The sequence below is a fragment of the Electrona antarctica genome (genome assembly GCF_951216825.1).
Source record: "Electrona antarctica genome assembly, chromosome: 18".
Taxonomy (NCBI): Eukaryota; Metazoa; Chordata; class Actinopteri; order Myctophiformes; family Myctophidae; genus Electrona; species Electrona antarctica.
In genome coordinates, this window is record NC_136799.1 from 34,101,567 (window position 1) to 34,125,892 (window position 24,326).

Genomic DNA, 24,326 nt, shown 5'->3' on the forward strand with positions numbered 1-24,326 from the left:
TCAGGCAGAAGTTCGTAGCAACGTCTCGTCATAGAGAGCCCCCCTCTCTCTGATCTCCGCCCCCTCGCCCTGATGTGGGGCAAGCTGAACCATAGCTGAACGGTGTGAATGACAATTCACAAGCTTTGCGTTTGTAAACTCATTTGCCAACGGAAATGGAAAGACGAGGCTTATGGAGGGGAAAGGAACTGGTCGGAATAACGTGTTCCTCCATGCGTCCGGCGGGGGAAACTCTCCCGTCAGGTGAAAAGAAGCAGCTTGGACTCCTCATACATAGAAGGGAGCATGAGGTTAGTCCGCGGCCTCCCCAGGTTGGCCGAGGAAGTGTAGTGCCCAGGATTACATTAGATAATTGACACTGGGTGAAAAAATGGGTTGCAAAATCATGGGATAAAAAAAAGACTAGGCTTGCGCTCAACATACCGTACAAGGACAAGCGCGGAAGTGTTATCTCCGCAAAATCAAACACACAATGGTGCCTGTGTTTGCACATTGTTGCATTTCTCCGTATGAAAAAGGTACATGAATGGACTATGTCATGGAAATGAAAAAAGCATTATGTCAACTCACCAAGGTTCTCAAACATTTTCTGTATGGTGGTTTCATTGGCATCAACCATTACACGCTTCTCATCCAACATTAATACATTCATAGACAGCCACTTGGAGGACATCCACAGTGGATGGTCTACACAGGAGATAAGATGCAAAGGATGTCCATAAGATTTTGTATTCACAATGTCATATTATTCTTTAAAAAATGTGCTAGTGGTTTAAACAGCTGAAAGGATGGTGACATGAATTTTGACAATAGAATGTTTATACTGTCTGAATTGTCTCTTATTAGTGCTTAGTGTATTCATGTCTTAATGATTTATGTGAAGCACTTTGAATTGTCTGATTGTTGAAATGTGCTTGCCTGGCTTTGCCTTGTCTATAGGTCATTGGTTTAAAAGTCAAAACTCACCATCAGGAATCAAGGGCAATGGGGGTTTCATGACTGTCCAGCCAGCTTTCTTAAACATGTCAATCTGAGAAATAAGACACAATGGAGATGACAAAATGAAACACACCTGACCTATTATTATATTATCTCACAAGAGGGTATAGCTCTGGACACTAAGAGAAAGATTCTCTCTCTCATGGTGTTTCTCAGTGTCTTTCATTCAGCTCTCTCTCATTCTCTCTCTCTCTCTCAGCCCCTCTGATCTTACCTGGTGACAAGGGCGATCAGGGTTGGACAACACCAGTCCCGGCCCAATAATGTTAAAGGTGGCATCGATGTGCATAGGATTGGGATCCTCAAAGGAGATTATATGGATGTTGTAATCTGGGGCAAGATGACGACGCATCCACTCAATTCCCATGTAGTTTGTAACCTGCAGAGGAAGCAATGGGATATGTGTCAACGCATACAGGTGGATGCAGTGCTCCTGTGGGCTGTGGCTGACCGGTATATCATCACAACTTCCCCAAATCAATTCCGTCTGGAGACCTGTGTTTAATGCTCCTGCCTGACCTCAGTTTACTGTCTCCCTACTATCCTTTCAAAATAATATTTGCAATATGAGGGGCCTTGGAGCACACACAGAACAGTGGGACAATTTTATGGCTTGTGACAGGTCTGCGTCCTGTTAAATAATCTGCCTCTTCTTCATTCATTTGACTTTATCTAATCTTTGTTCTCTCCTGCAGATTGTAGAACTGTCATTTGAGCCTCAGCCCTTAGTATCTGATGATTTTATAAGGCGAAGTGGGGAGGGAATTGTGGTTAGAGTGTCCACCCTGAAACTTCGATCCCCGGGCGGGTCATACCAAAGACTAAAAATACCCAATGCCTCCCTGCTTGGCACTCGGCATCAAAGGGTTGGATTGGGGGTCAAATCAACTAATCAAAATGATTCCCGAGCGTGGCACAGCTGCAGCTCACCAATCCTTGGCTGCAGCTCACTGCTCCAAGAGATGGGTCAAATGCGAAGAACAAATTTCACTGTGGTAACGTGTGTGACAAATCGTATGACTTTGACTACGACTTTGAGCACTGCTCTGATTTTAGCCCTATTTTTCCTCATTATTTTAAAATATATATTTCACTATTATAAACACTATATAAAAATGTTGATGTTTGTAGAATGTGTGCCTAAAATGGAGGTCAACTTCATATGGATTTGGCATACAAGTAGTGTTACTGTATATAGAGCTCCGAAGTCTGACGTCACTTTCAGTAGAGGTCGTCAATCGCCAGGTTCATGTATTTGTTTATTTGCATTGAGATCCCCAAACGGCGATTTTAGGTCGCTTCATATAAGAACTGTGTTTGAAAAATAAACCGACCACCTCAGCGTTTCTGTCAGGGGAGTGGCTGTGCGTCGTTAATGATGTCCATTCATATTTGATACAGCCAGTTTCTAGAGAAAATTGAATTAATGTGACCGCAAAAGCCTAGAAACTACATATGAATGCAATGTCGCTGAGCATATACGTCACGCCCAGCTGTCAACATATTGCGTTCCTGAGATTCCTCGTTGACGTAAGCTCAGCTGGTGGTGACTCGACTCGTACTAACCACGATACATTATATATCAATAAAATAAAAATAAAAATAAACATAATTAACGTTCAGTTTCTGTTGTGCGACGGGCTGCGGGCAGAAGCAGCCTACCCGGAAATGTAGTCTCTGGGTTGTTTGGCTCGTTTCTAACGCTTATTTTGTTACTCTTTGGGTATATTTGTACATTTCCACCTTCAGTCGATGCTTCATATCCATATGAGTGAAAAGGCCGGGGTGATCGGTTTATTTTTCAAACACAGTTCTTATATGAGGCGATCTAAAATCCCCCTATGGAGAGTACAATGCTTATAAAAACATACAGGAACCTTTGAGCTCACTGCCCTCTGCTGGTAGTAGAGGGCAGTGACGTCAGGACTTCGGTGCTCTATAGGTGGTGAGTTTTGGTATGTGCATGTGTTAGTCTAACTTGACTCCGCCATCTGGTGGCAGCAGTGAGTTCCTCCTCCTGCTCCTCCTGCTAGGAGGGAACTTGTGAACTCAATACTGCCGCTATCTGGCGGAGTCAGGTTAGTGTATTCTCATGGCAAAATAATCTGATTATTGAGATAGTATGGCGAACAGGACTGTGACTTTTATACCTGACTCCTTTGGACGAACAGATCCTTTCCAGCTCTGATGAAATCGGCAGCATCAAAGCAGGGCTCATGCTCTGTGGTGACAAACCTCCCCTGGGCAGCCAGCTTGTGTCTGTCCTCCACTGTGCAGATGGGGTAGTCCTGCAGGAGACATTGTGAAGACGATTATATGTTTTTTGTGAGGGTACCTACCCTAGGGTAGTAGGGGACATAGGGACAACATGCAAACGACACACAGAAAAGCCCTTTTTGCCAACCCGAACCTAGGGTATGGGCGCTGATGAGAGGAGAGAACACGCCCCCAGCACCCACAGCGCCCATGGTGTGAATCGAACCCGGTGCCTTCTAGCTGTGAGGCGACATCGCTACCGACTGTGCCACTGTTCCCCTAGACTTCTTTTTATCACTGACTCAAATATGAATCTTCTTGGCTCTAGGGTTAATGTATTTTTAATTTTCTCTTGACATGACAGAAAAAGTAAGGGATTGATATTAACATTCCTGGTTAAGATGTTGGCTTTCCTTATGGGAGTCTTAACCCATTCTGGGTGTTGTTACACTTTAGCTATTGAAAAATAGCAGATCTACAAGCTCATAGCGCGGCACGAGCTTGTAGGTCTGCTATTTTAGAAAAATCGTCTAAATGCGGCACAAATCTTTGAATATATATTCTTTTAGAGCGAACATTTTTAACTCAAATATGTGCTTCTGCGGGGTCCCTGGAACAACATATTTTCAGATGGGGGTCGGCGGCGGCCCGATTACATATATATTTGGGGATCCTTGACATGAAAATGTTTGAGAACCACTGAAATAGAAACATGGGGTTTTTCAAGAAAACTGTCAGGATTGAGAAGACAATTGTAGAATCGTTCCCAGGTCAAAATGGGTTAACCGGCCACGCATGTCGGACTGTTGCATGTCGGACTGTTTATACGTCGGACCAACGTATGCGCTCCGTTACATATGTGTACACACATACACACAGTATTTTTAAAATGATTTAACTTTAATGGAAGTCCAATCAGGCTTGACCACATTTGCAGTCATAATTATGTCATAGATACGCCATAGATGACTGCAGACTGACGTGACGTCACAGGCCGGCCACATAAGATTCAGAGACCCTGGAGGTGCGCCAACGTGGGGCTTTATTGTTCAATGTGAAATGGAGGCCCCCAGTAATATGTCAGTGTTGTTTGTGTGTTTGGGGAATACTTGCAGATCCCCCATTGCTGAAGCAGTCTTCAGAAAGATGATAACCGATGCTGGTGTTGAGGATAAGTGGAGGATTGACAGTGCTGCCACGTCCGACTTAAAGACTGGCAACAAACCAGACCCTCGTGCCATAGCCTGCATGAATAGCCACAGCGTGCCCATAAAGCATGTGGCTAGGCAGGTGACTGAAGAAGACTTCATCAGCTTTGACCATGCCCTGTGCATGGACGAGAATAATTTAAGCTACCTGGAAAAGAAGGCTAAATCTGTGACAGACTGCAGAGCAAAGGTTGAGCTCCTTGGTTCCTATGACCCCCAGAAGCAGTTGATCATCCCTGACCCATACAAGGGGAATGATGAAGACTACGAAAGGGTCTACAAACAGTGCATGAGATGCTGTAAAGGATTTTTGGAGAGAAATAGCGTATAAATATAGCTGCAAGCAGCGATAAGACGGGCCAAGCCATAATGTTCGAGACTGGAGATGTCACTTTTGAGTCAGCTTTGAGTGTACCCAATAGCGATGATTTGATTGGCGGAGCACGGAATATGAGGATAAAAAGTGAGGATGTCAAAAGTGATTGGCCAGAATGATGATGTATGATGAAAAATGATGATAAGAGCGCCACCTCACTTCACACAAGTGTGATTTTTGTTACACCGATTGGCTGAAGGGGTCTGTCAACGCTGTACTCCCGCAGCCAACCATGCATTACAATGCATTAGCAGGGTCCAGACTCCACACAAATTAATGGAAATGCGATTTGAGTGTTTAACCAGGAGTCCCAGGACCATAGAGTGGATCACTCTATCCACTATACCATCAGATCAGCCATTCCTAACCTGTGGGCCGACTGTTTGGCCGTCAGGATATTGCAAATAGGCCCCCAAATAATTGTCTAAAATAAATGACATTAATGTAAAAAATAAATGAACAGTGGTGCAGTCGGTAGCACTGTCACCGCACACCTAGAAGGTCCCGGGTTCGATTCCCCACCCCGCTGAGTAGTCCGGCAGCCAACAGGCTTCTTTTGTTTAAAATGGGAAATTTGGTACATTGGCCTAAAATATTGTCTATATACATTCATGAATCCACTTGCTTACCGGCTGTCAGTATTGAGACATTTTTTTATAGGGGTTTCTTGTGACCCTACTATTAACATCCTGTATATAAATATCCTCTAAGTGAGACATTCAGGATGAGGCCTGTAACATTTCATTCCAAATGGTTTTCTATCTATTGTTATACCACACGTTTTAACTTTTATAACAATAGTTCATATTATTGTATATAAGGTTCCAGGTCCTAAATTAGCCATTGATTGTGTTCTGGCCCTCATTTGTCTTTGAAAGAGTTTGGCCTGAGGCCAAACTTACTTGCTGACCACTGATTTACACCATAGGAGGCAATGAAGGGTAGCTTAACACAAACCAGTAATGAATTGACGCTGTCAGGCGGAAACCTTTTATGTCCAGACCAGAACTGCTACTTTTATGTCCAGACTAGAACTGATACTTTTCAGGACAACGTGTTGCGTTGAGACGCATTGTGAGCTTGTAGTTCAGCTATTTTTGCTATACTTTTGCACAACCTTGTCATACAACAAAGTATAAAATAGTTCATTCGTTTATGAAAAACAAAAAGATGAAGTCTGGAAATACCGATACCGATAGTGACAAAATATTTTACAAAAAGGCCTCACCTGATCATACATCTCATCAGCCATAGTAGGTTTGGGAGCAGTGGTCCATTTAGCACCCTTTCTGAAGTATTCTTTGATCAGAGGCCTGTATGCACGGTATTCAAAGAAACGAGCCCTCCAGGCCATCGGAGCCTCGATTATCTCATTGCCCACAACCATGAGGATGTCTCTGGGCATGGCAGCATACATGCCTGGGTGTTGTCAAAGATACACATCATGTCAAGTCTATCTAAAACACCTTATAGGCCTACAGCTAAATGCCATGGGTTGATTATTACATTCTCAGTTATATAATGCTCAGAATTTGTCAATCTTGGTAAGTGGTAGTGTAGTGGTAAAGAGATAATGGAATCCTACACAAGTCTACACTTACAAATTGCTCATAATAGTTTAGCCATTTGGCTTAGACACGGAAAGCATAAAAACAAAGGTTTGAAATGCCAGTCAGTTAATGATTGACAACACAGACAGTCCTCTACTTCTTGACGTTCTTGCATCCATCAGCTGATGATTTAATGATTCTAATCCTATCTGTACCTGGTATTTACCTGATGACATGAAGTCTGGAGTTTTGTATTCAAATGACCAGTCAATGGGCTCTGGCCTTTGAACAGTAACCCCCTCCAGACGTAGAATATTGCACATTTCCTCAATCTCAGCAACAGCCTTCTTCAAGTGGTCTGCAGGAAAACTTTTGCCCCCATACTTCTGATAGAAGGGCCACCACTTTCCATGTGTGTTAGCCTGTCAACAATTGAACAGTAAGACAAGAAACTCACAAAGAGGGCATCATCGTGTACATTTAAGTCATGCACATCATGGTTCCATTAGATTTTACTTTGTAGAGAGTGCACAGAAACACAATAAATAATGTGTTTCAAACAAGTTATGTTATCATTTCTTACTTTGACCTCCATGGTGAAGGGAGGCACGCAGGCATTTTCTGCACAGCCAACGATCACCTCCTCTAATGGGTCCCATTCGTTGTAAGCACAGACGGGACACTCCTCACTGATGGGGGGACAGGTGCTCTGGAATGCATGCTGCACCCAGCCAGTCACAGCCCGTCCAAACTAGGAGGAAAGAGAAATGCTTCGACTTTGATTTTTGTTGTCAACAGAATTCAAGACCCCCTCTTCTTGTTGAACTGAGATGTATACATACAACAACTTGTTTTAAAAAAAAAATAATTAGTGCTTGGCCCTTAGCCTGTCTTAAAATCCTCGGTCACCACATTGGATATGTATATAATGGTGGCACATTGGACTTGACAGAAGTAGCCTAATCCCTAAATTGGCTTGGCACCAAAATTAAACAAGAAAAGTTTACATTTTCAGTTTATTACTTTGAATTACATTTTTGGTGGTCCCCTCGGCCAATCAAGAACCACCGTTTAATATAACATACATAGTTATGTCATCTTATGCCCCCCCCCCCCCCCCCCCTTTGTCCAACTTGTGTGCAAAGCGCAAGTTGGCAGAGAGCATTTCTAGTTTTATTTTGTTTTTCTTATTCTTTGTAGAAAGGGACACCCGCACACCGCCAGAAGGTCGCAAGACCTAAACGTTGCTTCTTAATAATAAATGCTCTTAACCTAGCAAGTGGCGGTGTCCCTCCTTTCTACATTGTATACATGCCTCGTCATCATCGCACCTGCTCAAAATGACCTCAGTCATCAAGTCATCTCTCTATAAGTTTCTTATTCTTGACATAGTTAGCAGACATTCATTTCAAAATCAAGTTAGATTTCAAATCTATCCAGTATCCACAAGTCTATTCCACAACAATAAATATGCATAATACTAAAACTAATAATTAATAACAATAATGATTGTTGATATGCATTATTTATTTATGTATTTATTTATTAGGCCTACGTTTTTGGCATTTACTTTTTGTTAACAAAAAATGTTTTAACGCTTTGTGGAATTTGGTAAATTCCACAGCCATGCCTATAAACTCCCTGAAAGATGAAAGAACCCATTCCTGTATCATTCATCTTAAAAATCTATGCTACTTTAATTGTTTGATGTTTTGATTGGCTTGGCTGTGGAATTCGTTAAATAAGAGGCGGAAAAAAGACAGTGAACTAAAAGTAACTATGTCAGTATTAGGCTAAATCGATCATAGGCTAGCTGTGCGATGTCATCAAAGTTACTGTTTTTATTCAAGATGCTTAGCCTATTCTAGATAAATATAGCATAGCCTATAGTTTCTTTATTTTTTTACAAAAATAAAAAGAATGGTAGTTGTTAGCCTACATCAGCTAACCTACATGTTAATTTTAGTCTATTTCTGCACCTCAGATGTAGGCTGCTTAAGTTCAAACAAGAATTTGTCTTAGCATTTTGAAATTTGGAAAAAGCATTACCTTGGCTCCGATCAGATGAGCCGCCTCAGCCCCTCTGCTGTCTCCTCTGAGATATCTTAAACGCAGCATTGTCCAATAATAATTTGGGAAAGATTATGCAGTGAAGTCAAGCGGCAGCTTCGTGGCAGAGCAGAATCCTATCCACCTACAGTATCTCTTTGAGAATGAATTTGTAATTTTCATATAATGTTGCTGATGTCTGAGGTGGGTGGTCTTTCAGTACCTGCATGATGCTCAGTGACATATAAAGGTCCCTGCCCACATTCCTGTTTTTGTCTACATAGTGCAAGTGAATTTCAACAGTGTTTAGTGATAGTTAGAGAAAATATGATTGAAGTATTTATTAACAGTTTGCAGAATTACAGTAGTACATTTCAAAACTCAATACAAAAACTGTTAACTGTGAGTGGACGACCCAATAAAGCACTACTTATTTAAGAGGGTCCACCTTGTTCAATTCATCATAACATTTAGAGACATACAAATATGCACTATGCAATATGAATCATTGCCAAATAGGCCTATCTCTAGAAAACCGTAATATAAAATCTAAATTAAAAACAATATATAGGCCTATTATTTATATATAGCTCTGTTTTGAATAGACCATCAACAATACTAACGAAGCATTGTGATAATGAATTACATAACAGTTTTAATAATAATTCTGACATTCCAGGCTCCATCTTTTTGGGTCCAGACTCCAGGAGATTCAATATCATGCTCAAATACACAGGTACTATTACTGTACTAATTACAATTTTGAAGCTTTTTCTTTCTTTCTTTTCTTACAACATCTCAAAGGCAAATATTAAACTTTTCACTGAACTACATTCATTTGAAACCTTAGTTACAAGTTACTTTGCAGATTTAAGTTAGACAAATTAGTAAAATTTGACTACATTTACTTTGTTAGATTAGATTAGATTAAAGCACATTTAGAACATTTGTTACAGAGCATTTTCATATAGTGGTATTTATTCTATTTAATACTACTTTTACTTAAGTATAAAATATTCCACCACTGCTATGACATCCTCTTGGAGTGCGTTGGTTTCCTGTGGTGATTTTCTGTAACATGTTTGTTTTAAGGGACGTTTTTGCGTTTGCGTTTTTGCAATTTATCATAAATCAGTAAATGTATATGCGTACACAGTAGCATACCAAGGTCTCTGTCCTTGTGTTGTGTTTGTGTCTGTGTGAGTAGGCCTGTGTGGGCATAGGCACCCCACCCTTCCTAGGAACACGTCCACACGCACCAGGAGCGGTTAGGAGCAGGGCTCAACTAACCCAGCTCAACTGTGACCAATCAGAAGGGACCTGTCGAAGTCCAATTAACAACCGGCTGCCACAAATGTGCTGTAACTCCAGCCAAAAGCACTCCAAGGCAATCCGGACAAAAACAAAGTGACAGCCTAGTGAGGGATTCAAACCTGGGACACGGTGTTACAAGGTGCATTCATCTGAAGAGCCAGGCTCACTGGCAAGTGGTAATGCAGCTGCCTTCATGCTACAGTCGTCCATCCTTCCTAGAAACACATCCACCACACGCACCAGGAGCGGATAGGAGTAGGGCTCAACTAACCCAGCGCAACTGGGGGGACCTCTGTGACCAATCAGAAGGGACTTCTCTTCACTCCTGTTGAGGTCCACTTAACCGCCTGCCACCAATGTGCTGAAACTCCAGCCGACGCATTCCATGGCAATCCATAGAAAGACACAAAGTGACATCACAGTGTGGTATTCACATTTGTTAATATTGCCAACTCGGGCCAGGGGATCTGCATTGTCAGGTCCTCCTTCTGGGTTTGAGGCTCAGCATGGCGGCTCCCCGCTGTCCACACTCGGCTCTTCGCTCAAGGCTGACCCAAGCAAGGCATCCCAGTCCAAGTCAAAGGTCACGATCACGTCCTTCTCTATGGGGCTGGTGCTGCTCAACGGCTCTTCACTGTACAGACCCAGCTCCCCACTCAAGGTCGAATCGAGGAGGTCCAAGTCCCAGTCGAAGTTGACCGTCAGGTCGTCGTCTATGGGGCCGGTAAGGATGTCCAAGTCCATGTCCCAGTCGAAGTTGACCGTCAGGTTGTCCTCTATGGGGCTGGTGCTCAGCGGCTTCCCGCTGTCAAGACTCGGCTCCCTGCTCAAGGTCGAATCAAGGAGCTGATGGTGAACGAAGGGACTCTGTGGGGGCCAACCCAAGGCACCGCTAGGAGGTGAAGGAGCCGCACAGGAGACTGCGGAGGTAGCAACACTGCAGAGCTCTGGACCTTGATGCTGCTGTATAGGACCGAGCTGCCTACTCAAGACCCAATCGAGGAGGCCGTCCAGCTCTTTCTGTTCCTCTGTCTGAAGCACCAGGGAGCTGGATCGACGGGGGACTTTGGCCATGGTAGCTGTAGAGTCTGGACGCCTCTTCCTCTTGAGCTTGCCGATCTCCTTCCCTGGCTGTTTCTCTTCCACGCTGGTGGCGTCATCAAAGCCCCTGATCAACTGCTGCGACACAGACAGGCCGCCTGTGGGGTTACAGGGACGACGAACCGTTTGCAGGGAGCTGGCCGGGAGTGGGCTCGGCAGTGGTGGGATCTGCGCGAGTGGGCTAGGCAGTGTCGGGTCCTTCTTGAAGTCGGAAGTCCACTTGTTGAGAGCACGGAGAAGGATGCCCTCGGCGTACTGCGGGTCGACCGTCCAAAAGCCTCCCTTGCCTGGGTCATCTCCCTGCCGAGAGACACTGATGAACTCCTTAATGGTGGACAGGTTGTGCCGGATGGAGCTCTTCCAGGAGTCAGGCTTGTCGTGGTGGCGGAAGTAGGGGAAGTTGTCCATGAACCACTGGTAAATGCAGGAGGCAGCGATGTTGCTCTTCCTGTTGGCTTGCATGGCCATGCAGATCATCATGGGGTAGGTGTACGGCGGCTTCTTTCCACGGGTACCGCGGGGCACGATGCCAGGGAGGCTCTTCTGCCGCAGGCTGCAGGCCAGCGTCATGGTCTGGATGGGTGCTGGGTCCGCAGCCAGAGGGGACAAAGGCACCGGAGAAGAACTCACCGGCTGGCGGCAGCTGATGACAGGATGTGTTTGGTGGTGGTGGGCGGACAGCGGAGGCTCCCTCCAGTTGGCTGGCCCTCCACCTGGCTGGGACCCTCTGCCACTGGCACCAGGAACGGAGACGTCACAGGCCGGTGGCCTGACCAGCCACTGCAGGCTGGTCAGGCTGTCATCCACGTTGACAGAGAAGGAGGCGTTGTCCGGTTCCTTGGCCCGGGGGGAGGTCGTCACCATCTCGGACCACAAGACTCCACCACACAGCAACATGGCTGTACTCTGAAACCTCTGCTCTCTGTCACACCTCCCTATTCCTTATCTGTGTGTGTGTGTGTGTGTGTGTGTGTGTGTGTGTGTGTGTGTGTGTGTGTGTGTGTGTGTGTGTGTGTGTGTGTGTGTGTACTGGTCTATTGGTGTCTTCTCCTTGTCCTCCTTCCTCTGCTTCCTGAGAGAGAGAGAGAGAGAGAGAGAGAGAGAGAGAGAGAGAGAGAGAGAGAGAGAGAGAGAGAGAGAATTAACACAAAATTCACACATAGCTCACACAAGATTATGAAAACGCAACCCATTTGAAATCAGATAACATGACCTTTTATTTTAAAGTGTGTGTGCAATGTGCTGTGCATGTTATCTAGTGGTGGATAAGTTATATAATCAAAGTACAATACAAAAGTAATACAATACAAAAGCATACATTTGGCATTAAAATATATTTACATGAAGGAGAAAGTATACTTTGGTAGTAATTATAAATGGCCTGTTTCAGAATAAAATCACTCAAACCTTTTCAAAAATAGCCAAAGTATAAAATAGGGCTAAAGTTGTTTATTCTTGTTTTGTATTAATAATCTAAATCTGCAAAGCAATTAGTAATTAACTAACTAAGGCTGTCAAACGCAAAGGATTGTTTTGTTTAAAGCATCAATGTGGTGTTATCGTAAACCAAATGTAACAAATGGTATCTGTATAGTATACTCCTAGTCCTACAGTACTAACTCCATTACTAACACTTTAAAAACATCACCGCATCGAAGCTTAACGGTTAGCTATTTGACAAGAGAGTAGCGACAGGACGAGTTGACAGACGACAGCATAGTCATTTTCAAAAATAAATAAAGCTTTAAGTTCTATTTGACAAGCGACAGAACGAATGTTGATACAAACATGCTACGGTTCTGTGGCATAATGTCATTTTTCTAACGAAAACACTAGCTATAACCAAAACTCAGCCAACATCATTGACAAGCGACAGGATGATTTGATTGATTGATTGATTGATTGAAGAATTTATTAACAGTTTGCAGAATTACAGTACATTTCAAGCACAAACTCAATACAAAGGCTGTTAACTGTGAGTGGACGACCCAATTAAGCATTACACTTGTTTCCAACAGGGTCCACCATGTTCAAATCATCAAAACATTTAGAGACGTACAAATAGACACTTCTATAGACAGAACAGGAATTCATCAAAAAGGAGGTAAAAAGGGAAAAGAAATATATACAGTGAGGGGAAAGAAGGGGGGGGCGGGGGGGGGGGATTCAGATTTTACGGGGGCCAGTTTCGAATTGCAGCCATCCGTAGGTGCCCTTTGAGAGCGGTTTTGAAGGAGTCAAGGGATTCGCATGTCTTAATGACAGTTGGTAGGGCGTTCCACATTTTGGTGGCGACACGCCGTGATTTTTCAAATTTAAACATTACTCTAAAAACAAAACGGCCTGTAAATGATCCACAATGAGTTCAGTTAGTTTCTTAGCATTTTCATAACACACTTCACGCTACAAACATTTTGCAATCGAAAAAATCATAAAAATGTCATGTTCCACCACAATTCCGTTAAAACGGTATTTTGAAGAACATCAACTTACCTCTGTCAAACTGGTCGACGTTCGTCGTCGACGTGGTCGTCGAAAAAGAAAGAAACGCCAAACGTTCAAACCACAGAAGAAGTAAGAAAATGAAAGAAAGGACAAACGAAGATGAAAACAATGTAGTAACTCTGTGTTGTGTCGTTAACGGAAGAGCTGGTGAGATGCGACTGATTCAAACACTGTCTGAGAAGCATCTACGTCTGAACCTCAGTATGCACCTGCTGCTCGAGTCCGTCCTGCAACGCCATTGGCCCGCTGCCTATGCTCCTCGCCTTCTGATTGGTCCCGGCTCTGATCACGCAGTGAACGTCCAATCAGAGTATAGAAGGAGACTGCGTCCAATCATAGAGTATATATATTAATAGAGACTGAACTAGCGCGAAGCTCCGCCCCCCCAGCTATTCATGTCAGTGGAAGTTGCTCAGTGGCGTTTTGAAGCACCCGGAAGACTGCCGGAAGTCCCTCCCAGGACCTCAACTTTGAGGTCCTGAGTGACGTAGGGCAACTGAGCGCTCAACGTTAAAGCCCAGCTGCACGGGGTTTCCCGGTCATGAATCCACGGGTCCGCCTGTAGTCCCTCCTTCTACCACTAGGACCCAGAGCTTCAACGTTGGAAAGTCTGCCTGCCCCCTTGCGTCCAATCAGCAGCATGCTCCTTCCGCATGGTCCCCGCATGGTCCCGCCTCAGAGAACGTCCGCGGGAAAACTAAACTACTGTACCGGTTCCGTTCCGGGCCGTTCCGTCCAGTCACAGTGAGTCCACTCAGTCCATGAATGAACAAGGTAGCTAAGCTAACGTTGTTGATTTATTATAGAATGCTTATGCTACTAACGTCTTATAGTTATCATGGTTGTTTGTTAAGCGTTTCTCTTCATTCAGTCACATTATTCACATATGTCTTCAAAGGACGCGTTGTAGCGTTCGCTCTGTGTTGTGGGCTCTGTGGGCAGGGTCTGTGGGCTGGATCCAGGCTAGCATTGAATACCAACAACAACATTGTAATCATCATTTGACTGTTATTTCTGAGTGTGTATTTTGTGTTGTTGCACTAGTAAATTAAAAAGGGGGGAGTTAAGAGTGAGAACCTCTATGGTGAGAACTCGCTCACACACTGCAGGGCTACAGTATACTTCAGAATGATGCACGGCATCCAACTCCACTCATTAGGCTATTAAATTGCAATTATTCAAACAATAGAAAAGGCTCGCATAGTGCTCTCCACAACATACTGCTGCAGGTGTGCAGGGACTTGAGGTATAGGACTGGAGCCTACACTACCTAAAGAGAGTGGCGGTGCTGTAGGCCTAATTGCTTGCTGTGCATGAACAATAATTAAATGGCAGAGGTTGGACAAAATTGGATTATTTTGTTTCTCACCTGATTCTGACAGGACATTAGGGTCTACTAGCCAGGATAAAAAAATCTACCCTAATCTGCTCACTGCAAATACCCTAAATTTGCCGTAATCCAATATGCCACCATTGACAACCTATTATAAGGCAATATTTTCTAAATTTCAAAGTAGCATGTGACATGATTCTGAATCCATTCCAAGCATTAGTTTTGCGCAAAAAACACTCCTTGGGCTAAAAACGTCCATAGCCGTCATCACAAATGTGATGAGGTCAGCTCATTTTGAGGACATTTGGGCAAGTGGCTATGGCCAAATTTAGTGCAAGGAGTGTTTCTCGTGCAAAACTAATATTGGAATGGATTCAGAATCATGAAAACCCCATAGTTTGACATGTCACATGCTACTTCAAGCATAATGAAATTTAGAAAATATTGCCGTATAATAGATTGTCAATGGTGGCATATTGGATTAAGGCAAATTTAGGGTATTAGCAGTGAGCAGATTAGGGTAATTTTTTTTATCCTGGCTAGTAGACCTAATGTCCAGAATCAGGTGAGAAACAAAATAATACAATTTTGTCCAACCTGAGAGGACATTTTTACTTTATTTACTAGACTAATTAGGGAAAGATGATTTTGACAGCTACTACTGCTTGTCTGCTTCCATAGCGAAACATCTGCAGAAATCTTTCATGCCCCATGTTTATTTTACATCTGCGGGTGGTTGCACTGCTCAAACTGCTGATTTACATCCACAGATTAGTGCAAAACAGAAAGTCAATACTTTTTCTAGTTGAGTGCTGCACTGTCTGGGCTGTGCCTGTGTGTTGACAATATTGTAGGCTATACAGTGACAATGCGAGGGAAGCCCAACAAACCCTCGGTGAGGCCTTTAGGAGGGCCATTCAAGCAGCAAGCGGAGCCCGCAGCACCACCTTCTCGCTCGGGTGGAGTCTGCGGAACCATTGCTCATTTTTATAGACTAGCCTTTTACCCTAATCTCCCTTGATTGTGTTTATCTCTGCTGTAGTTTACTACTATCTATTATACATTTGAGAAGGTGTCCCCAAAGCCCGAACCACGAAAAGAAAGTCACCAGCTACTACGTCACTGACACGCTGCAACACGCTGCAACACACACTGCAACAACACACTAACACGTCACACACTTACCCTCCGCGTCGTTCGTTCCCTATCTCCTAATGTCGCGCCGCTCGGCCACACTCCACACCACCCGCGTAAAAATTGTCATCGCACTGCCACTAAAGCCGGCTCCCGTCCACACTCGCAAACAATATCAATATAAATAATAAACACAAACACGCCACAAGCACCGACACCCCCGCCTAATTTGTTGCCACGTCTATGAAAACAAGCCCAGAACAAATGCCATTCAACACGCTACTTACAACTCGCTTACAATTCGCAGACCTGGCAACACTGCATCCCGTGATTCCACTCTTTTCATTGGCTGCGCCGCCAACATTGTCAAACATTGTTGCCACGTCTATGTAAACAAGGCCGCAAACCCTGACTTCCTACAGCCTACAGCCTATACTTTCACACACTACCACTCGCTTACAATACGTGGACCTGGCAACACTACATCACCCCTTCCCAATGGCTCAAAACCCCACCACGTGACCCACGTGTGTTTCGTGTTACCTTTCACACTTCCGGAAACACTACCGGAAGTTACACGGTACACACACACACACACACGCACACACGCACACACACACACACACACACACACACACACACACACACACGTGCGTGCGCGCGCGCACACACACACACACACACACACAGTGTACAGCCTGCCGGAAACCAAAAGTAGAAGAAGACGAAGAACAACAACACAGGTTCTACACTGATTCTAACTTGGATGGAGAGCGCCGCGATTACATACACAGTTACAATCATGCAAACACGACCGCGTCGACACCTGGCGTGGTACAATCGGGACGAACCGAGGCGCATATATGGATAACAACAACAACACTACACGCACACGCTGCAACAACGCGCTGCAACACAAAACGTAAGTCACGTATGTAACTATGGTTCTATGAATCCTGGATGACTGCTTAACACTGGATGATTGACGTCCAGTGTTAAGCACTGCCTCTGGCAGTCAGTAAGGATGAAATAGAACAGCTGTGTACAACGCAGTGTCACTGCAGACACGTGTGTGTGGTGTGTGCGTGCGTGCGTGCGCGGGGGGGGGGGGGGGGATTTGGATCGCCTCGCGATGCAGCTGAAATGGCACACACACACACGCCACAAAACGCTAATAATAATAATAATAACACACAATTAGAACACTACACTAATCATAACAACAGTACAGAACAGTACAGTACACATGAGTACAGTACAGAAAGAAAGCTCACATCAGAATATTAATCCATGTAATAATAATAATAATAATAAAACATAATAACACAACACTAATAACTATAATATCAACAGTACAGACAACAGTACAGCACATCAGAATATTAATCCATGTAATAATAATAATAACAATAAATAAGCACACAACACTAATAACAGTACAGAGAACAGTACAGTACACATGAGTACAGTAAAGTACAGTATACTGTTCCTGCGCCTTGCCATGCTCTCTTTCAATCATAATAATAATAATAAATAACAACACTACACTAATAACAACAATAATATCAACAATACAGCGAACACTACAGTACACATGAGTACAGTACAGTACAGAAAGAAAGCTCACATCAGAATATTAATCCATGTAATAATAATAATAATAATAATAAATAATAACACAACACTACTAACTATAATATCAACAGTACAGAGAACAGTACAGTACAGTACATCAGAATATTAATCCATGTAATAATAATAATAATAAAAAAACACTAATACAACAGTACAGAGAACAGTACAGTACAGTACACATGACTACAGTACAGTACAAAGACTTACAGTACAGTACAGTACAGTACACTGTTCCTGCGCCTTGCCATGCTCGCTTTCATACGCACATACACAAAACCAAACAGGGCCACTCAGCCAGCTTGGCAACTTTGCGCTTTCCAAGCAAATGCATAAATGAAAACATCATGGGTTGCCATTGCCTTCTTCCCATTTGCGACGCATCGCGTTAGGATGAGCGGGCCGAAGGCCCGCGAAATTCTAGTTTTGTACATAATTGTTGGTAATTTGCCTGAATGAAGTGTCTGGTGCTGGGACTCTGGTGCAACGCACAGGTCCTGGGCCTGGTGAGAGCAGGAGTGGACCTGGTGAGACGTAGGAGGGGCCCAGACAGGAGTCAACCCACAAAGCAAAGTAGTTCCAACGGATTGTGTGGCCCTGGTTTTGCCCTAGTGGGACTGATTGAGGGTAGCTACTGGGACGTAAGTCGGGACTTGATCACCCCGGCTGGGTCGCCTGAGTGAGTACCAGGTGCATCCATGCAATGTTTTAGTAATCAGAGGCGGACTTACCATTGGGCTAGCTAGGGTGGGCTGCAGCCCAGGGGCCCCCGACCTTTTTTTTTTAAATGATTTGAAATTGTAAAGTATTGCAATCCAATTCAAGTGAGATTTATGTTTAGTTATTGTATATTTAGTATTATGGTTAAAACATTGAGAGCTTCTGAACAGATGGTGGAGGTGAACGGAACACTGTCACAGTGTCCCAGATTCTGCACAAACAAGGGACTAAATTAATTTCGCTCCTATGCCACCAAAATGTGGAACGCCCTACCAACAGTCTTTAAGACATGCAAATCTCTTGAATCCTTCAAAACCGCTCTCAAAGGGCACCTACAATTCTGGGCTGCAATTCAAAACTGGCCCTCGTAAAATCTGAATCCCCCACCACCCCTTTTTTCCCTCACTGTATATGTTTTTTTTACCTCCTCTATGATGATATCCTGTTTTCGGCGTGTTATGATGAATTGAACATGGTGATGGTGGACCCTAATGTAAAAAAGTGTAATGCTTTATGGTGTCGTCTACAGTCTTGTATTGAGTTGTGCTTGAAATGTACCCTACTGTAATTCTCCAAAACTGTTAATAAATTCTTCAATCAATCAATCAATCCTTCTAAAGTCCTACTGTTATGGCACAAGTTAGCTCCTTTCGGAACCCTACGTTAAAGTTTCTGACATTTTGATGACTTTACGTAGGGTTCCTTCTCGTCGACTTCAAGCGACGTGGTACGCAATCTGACTTACCCTGACTTACCCCTGTGCTGCGCTGTGGATATGACGCTGACATATTCCAAAAGAAGCATATAAGAGCTATAGGAGACAACGAACCCTCTGACCCCTCCGCGAACGGCTCAGAAGCCGTTAAGTATTTTTAATATTTGTTAGACCGTTTTGGCAGCTCTCTTCCTTCCTTCTTTGACTTCCTTATTGACATCCTATTGTACCGCCTCCAGCACCGTGGCTGGCTACCTGCGACAGAGGCAGGAACGCGCAGATAGCCAGTTCCGTCGGAACTGGCTATCTGCGCTGGAGGCGGTACAATAGGATGTCAATAAGGAAGTCAAGGAAGGAAGGAAGAGAGCTGCCAAAACGGTCTAACAAATATTAAAAATACTTAACGGCTTCTGAGCCGTTCGCGGAGGGGTCAGAGGGTTCGTTGTCTCCTATAGCTCTTATATGCTTCTTTTGGAATATGTCAGCGTCATACCCACAGCGCAGCACAGGGGTAAGTCAAGGTAAATCAGATTGCGTACCACGTCGCTTGAAGTCGATGAGACCGGACCCTACGGGTTAGGGGTCCAAAGGAGCTCAACCCGGGGGGTCCGGAGACGGGCTAGGCACAAGTATGAACGGAGCAAATCTGCACCATGAGTCAATAAAGTAGTATGTAATAGACAGTATGGAAAAGTCACTGTTTACAAATTACAATAGCTCCGTCATCATGTCACTCTAGCACAGTGATTGATCTGAGCTAATTTCTGAAACAAATGACAAATGCATGTTAACGCCCTCCCCCCAAATTATGCTGGGCTCTAGCTCTGGTCCATAGCCTTACTGCTTCTATGATCTGGTTAATAACCCTATAATGATCGTACAATATTCTACCATTTAAGATAATGGGTTTAAAACACTTAAATAAAAAGTGCTTTGCTTCTAAATGGTTATTTGAAAATGTGTTTCAATGGAAAATGTGAATACATTGGGAGAAATTAAGTCAATAGTCAACAGCGCCATCTTGAGGCCGTGGGGCTATAGGGCCCCTCAAAAAAATTGCCACGGTACTACAAATGTTATCGTTTAAAACAATAAAACAACATTGTCCGTCCATCGTGATACATGTCTGCTGTGGTTTTAACCCGGCTGCCGCAATTTTGTTTGTGTACGGGCAAATGTATGGCTGAAATGCGGTTGCCCACCACCGTGTCATGATGATCCACTCCAGCTGCACAGATTCGTGGAATTTCGTCAGCATTCGAGAAAGAACGGAAGTGTGAGAATCGGGTCAGTGTGTTTTCTTTTTCCTGCAAAGCAGCAGCGGGCTCGGGCAGGGAACAGTCAGGCACGTCGCATGATTGCAGTCATTTTGGACTTCCTGATGTCCTAATCTACCAGTCTACACACATCACACCGTCTCTTCTATCAACGTTAACTTACACGTGGTGAGTTGGTCGCCAACTTGTTGTTCTGTTTACACTGTTGTCAAGCTAGGTAGCTAAACGGCAGCTTCCTTCCGACGGTGAAGCTTATATGGACATCTGAGTATTGTACTGTACTCCAACCAGTGCTCATGTGTGACACAAGTCATTTACAGTTTGTCGAGTCAATCAGGAAGACTGCGATGTAGCGGACTGGACTTCGGCTACTATAGTCAGAGGAGAGTCTCTCTCCTAGCCCTGAAACATGACTGTCATAAATCGTCATGTGAACATTACATGGCTATCTCTCTCCCTCAATGTTTCACCTCTCGCTCTGTCATCTGTCTGTCTGTCATGCGTCGCGTCTGTCATCTGTCTGTCTGTCTGACATCTCTATCTCTCCCCCTCTCTCTCGTGGAGAAGGGCGGGGATTCATGTGCTTCTCGCATAGAGACGGGGCTGTTATCTTGTCTTTTGTAGCGATGGAGAGGTTGGAAGCCACATCTGAGCTGCAGTCCAGGTTGTCATCCCTTTCGGTTTCCTCTTTTCCTGGAATAGCATCCACGACTTCCACGTACGGCGAGGACAGGCTGCTAGACAGGTAACCTGTTGCTGCTTCAGAACCCAACCTGAGTTATTTGGAACAAAAATATTGGTTATTGTTTTATTTTTCAGCATACTGTGTAATTTTACACAATGTTGCGTTGGGTGAAGAGTATGTATGTGTTTGGTCGAGTCTCACTTTTGCTAAACCTTCTAATTGTCACTGGACGTCCGCGCGCAAAGCCCGTACTTCTCCGTGCATGTACAAAAATATATATAGTGCTGAGCCTGTAGCCATGGATGTTAACTCGACATATCCACACCCTTTATGCACTGTATTAGTCCGTATTTTTCAATAGATATCAGTTTTAATCCCGTGTGCTTTATTAACGCCATTTTATTTCCGTGTTTACATCCTGTTTACATTGAGTGTAATACCGGTTTAAAACTGATGCGCCCCGCTACTACCACCCATTGAGGGAACGGGGAACTTCCGACAGAATCCAACACAGACGAAAATAAAACGCATATCTATTGAAACGTACAGACGAATACAGTCCACACAGGTTCCGAATGTCGAGGTAACATCCCTGGCTACAGGGTCAGCACTTTGTTTTTGTGTACATGTACGCAGAACTACGGGCTTTGCGCACGGATGTCCAGTGATTTATAGTGGGTTAGAGAACAGACCAAGACTATCATAGATACGAAAGTAAAAGTCAGACTCGATAAAATGGATACAGAAAGAGTGCAGGCACTAACTCGGAAAAGTGGGCAACCTAAATCTCAATGTAAAATGTAAATTTGTTCTTAGACCCACTTAGGAAGTTTTTAAGAAGGTTTTGGGATCCCTCAATCTTTTCTTAGCTGTGATTTGTTCGTAGGTAAGAACAGAATCTACGCACACTGTGGAGCACTCTTAGGGTTCCTTTTTCGTTCTTAAGTGCAATCTGAAAACATAAAGGAAAAACAGCGCCATCTGCATGATGCTCAAAGTTTGGTCTGAGGACCTCAAGGGGTCCTTGAGGAAGTTCCAGGCAGTCCACAGCAAAATATGGAACATTTTACCACTTTAATCCCATTTTATACTTTGAAAATAGCCAATCTACAAGCTCACAAACGCGTCCCATTACTGCCCATTTTGAGCTTGTAGATCGGCTATTTTCGAAACATTTTGATAAATCTTCAAAACATTTCCCTAGCAGAAAATATTTTCATATGTGGGTCTGCAGAATGCATGTCAATTTGGGGGTCCTTGACATGAAAATGTTTGAGAACCACTGGTTTAGAGTTCACAACCCAACCCAAACAAACGCACCAAACCCACCACATAACCCCCCCCCCCCCAAGTTGACTATTGTGAGATAAATAATAAAATACATTCATGAATATTGAAAATATGAAAACGTCTGTTCACTTCAGTACCTCCACAGTATTATTGATTTTTAATGTTTGGAGTCTGGTGTTCCACCATATTTAGACTTTAGTTTAGGTATTCTTGACTTCACTCAACTTTATTTCTATGTGTGAGGTCCTGTGATTTATGTGTGCTGCAATCACACACAGGTGTGACTGCAGGCAAGGCCATGGAGTCATGCAAAACCACACCCATGCACCTGGGTGAACACAGGTAGGAAAGTGAATTCCCAATGCCTTATATGGGATTGGTGGGGCGGTTCCCTATGGTAATTAGGATGCTAATTAGAGGAAAAGTTAGGAACTTATTGGCGCATGAGGCCCAATGGGCCTCATGCGCCAATAAGTTCCTAACTTTTCCTCTTACATTTCTTCCTAAGTGAATTCCTAAGAGAAGTCCAGTCAGATTCATGAAACGTTCTTAAGTAGGCAGAATTGTTCGTAAGCATGTTCTTATGATGATGAATCCAAATCCTCGTAACTTGAAGGGGTGTGCCAGTTCATTCAAATTATCATAGGTAGACGCCCCACATATCCTAATTAGCATCCTAATTACCATAGGGAACCGCCCCACCAATCCCATATAAGGCATTGGGAATTCACTTTCCTACCTGTGTTCACCCAGGTGGGTGTAGTTTTGCATGACTCCATGGCGTTGCCTGCAGTCACACCTGTGTGTGATTGCAGCTCACAGGACCTCACACATAGAAATAAAGTTGAGTGAAGTCAAGAATACCTAAACTAAAGTCTAAATATGGTGGAACACCAGACTCCAAACATTAAAAATCAATAATACTGTGGAGGTACTGAAGTGAACAGAAATTTTCACATTTTCAATATTTTCAATATTTTCAATATTCATGAATGTATTTTATTATATCTCACAATAGTCAACTGGGGGGGGGGGGGGGGGGGGGGGGGGATGGCGGGGGGGAATGGGGGATGGTTATGTGGTGGGTATGGTGCGTTTGTTTGGGTTGGGTTGTGAACTCTAAACCAGTGGTTCTCAAACATTTTCATGTCAAGGACCCCCAAATTGACATGCATTCTGACCCCCATATGAAAATATTTTCTGCTAGGGTAATGTTTTGAAGATTTATCAAAATGTTTTGAAAATAGCCAATCTACAAGCTCAAAATGGGCAGTAATGGGACGCGTTTGTGAGCTTGTAGATTGGCTATTTTCAAAGTATAAAATGGGATTAAAGTGGTAAAATATTCCATATTTTGCTGTGGACTGCCTGGAACTTCCTCAAGGACCCCTTGAGGTCCTCAGACCAAACTTTGAGCATCATGCAGATGGCGCTGTTTTCCCTTTATGTTTTCAGATTGCACTTAAGAACGAAAAAGGCACCCTAAGAGTGCTCCACAGTGTGCGTAGATTCTGTTCTTACCTACGAACAAATCACAGCTAAGAAAAGATTGAGGGATCCCAAAACCTTATTAAAAACTTCCTAAGTGGGTCTAAGAACAAATTTCCTCTTAACTCTTTGAGCGTTTCAAGGATTTCTATATAGTAGGTAGACTTCTCTATGGCCAGAATGGCGTTTTTGAATGATTTATTGAAAATTCTCTGTTGTGAATGTGTGACAACGAAAGACCTTCAGAGAAAGCTTGACTTGTCTGCTTCCAGGAAAAAAATGAACTGAGTTGATAAAATGTTTAGTTCTTGTGTTGGAAGCCATTTAAAAGAGCCTGCATTTACACTGTTTCTGTTTCTAGGACAACCAAAAAAAGTTATGCCCGGTTGAAGTTTTATTTTCTAAATAACTTTTTTTCTGCTGGGCATACATAGCCATGCAATATCTCATTTTAAAGGGTGAGTTGTCTAGTTCAATTAAAATAAAAGAAAAAGTTTCTCACATGTACCACTGTAGATATTTTGCCATCTATAAATAGCATGGTCAGTCATGATCAATCTGACCTATCCAGCTAAAAGTCCCCATAGCTCTGAAATTGGAACATCATATAAACTCAATTCTTTTTTGGGGTAAAATTAGACATTCTAACGCACATTTTGATATATACCATGTTTACATAGTCTTACCAGTACCT

General features: G+C 43.5%; 3 protein-coding genes across 4 annotated transcripts in view; 2 read left to right on the forward strand and 1 right to left on the reverse strand.

Moving 5' to 3' along the window:
• LOC306941859 (glycine amidinotransferase, mitochondrial-like) lies at positions 1 to 20,220 on the reverse strand (the record flags this gene model as incomplete). The annotated part of the gene is made up of 11 exons (XM_079527496.1): positions 20,098 to 20,220; positions 11,884 to 11,925; positions 8,439 to 8,493; positions 6,973 to 7,140; positions 6,616 to 6,811; positions 6,068 to 6,258; positions 3,150 to 3,287; positions 1,214 to 1,378; positions 967 to 1,030; positions 571 to 687; positions 1 to 95 (listed from the first exon to the last, which is right to left on the reverse strand). Exons 1-11 carry the CDS (start codon positions 20,148 to 20,150, stop codon positions 1 to 3), a joined length of 1,284 nt encoding a protein of 427 aa, XP_079383622.1. The 5' UTR covers positions 20,151 to 20,220.
• Positions 4,315 to 4,794, forward strand: LOC306942630 (low molecular weight phosphotyrosine protein phosphatase-like; the record flags this gene model as incomplete). The annotated part of the gene is made up of 1 exon (XM_079528638.1): positions 4,315 to 4,794. The coding sequence occupies one exon, from the start codon at positions 4,315 to 4,317 to the stop codon at positions 4,792 to 4,794; it is 480 nt and encodes a 159-aa protein (XP_079384764.1).
• Positions 20,173 to 24,326, forward strand: part of tmed8 (transmembrane p24 trafficking protein 8) — an 11,116-nt gene continuing 6,962 nt past the window's right edge. Inside the window, exons 1-2 of one of the 2 annotated variants that reach the window (XM_079527231.1) lie at positions 20,173 to 20,337; positions 20,737 to 20,914. In XM_079527231.1, the coding sequence (XP_079383357.1) occupies positions 20,748 to 20,914 (167 nt within the window). In that variant the 5' untranslated portion in view covers positions 20,173 to 20,337; positions 20,737 to 20,747. The remainder of the gene's footprint in view (positions 20,338 to 20,736; positions 20,915 to 24,326) is intronic. The other variant, XM_079527232.1, reaches the window with a different exon arrangement.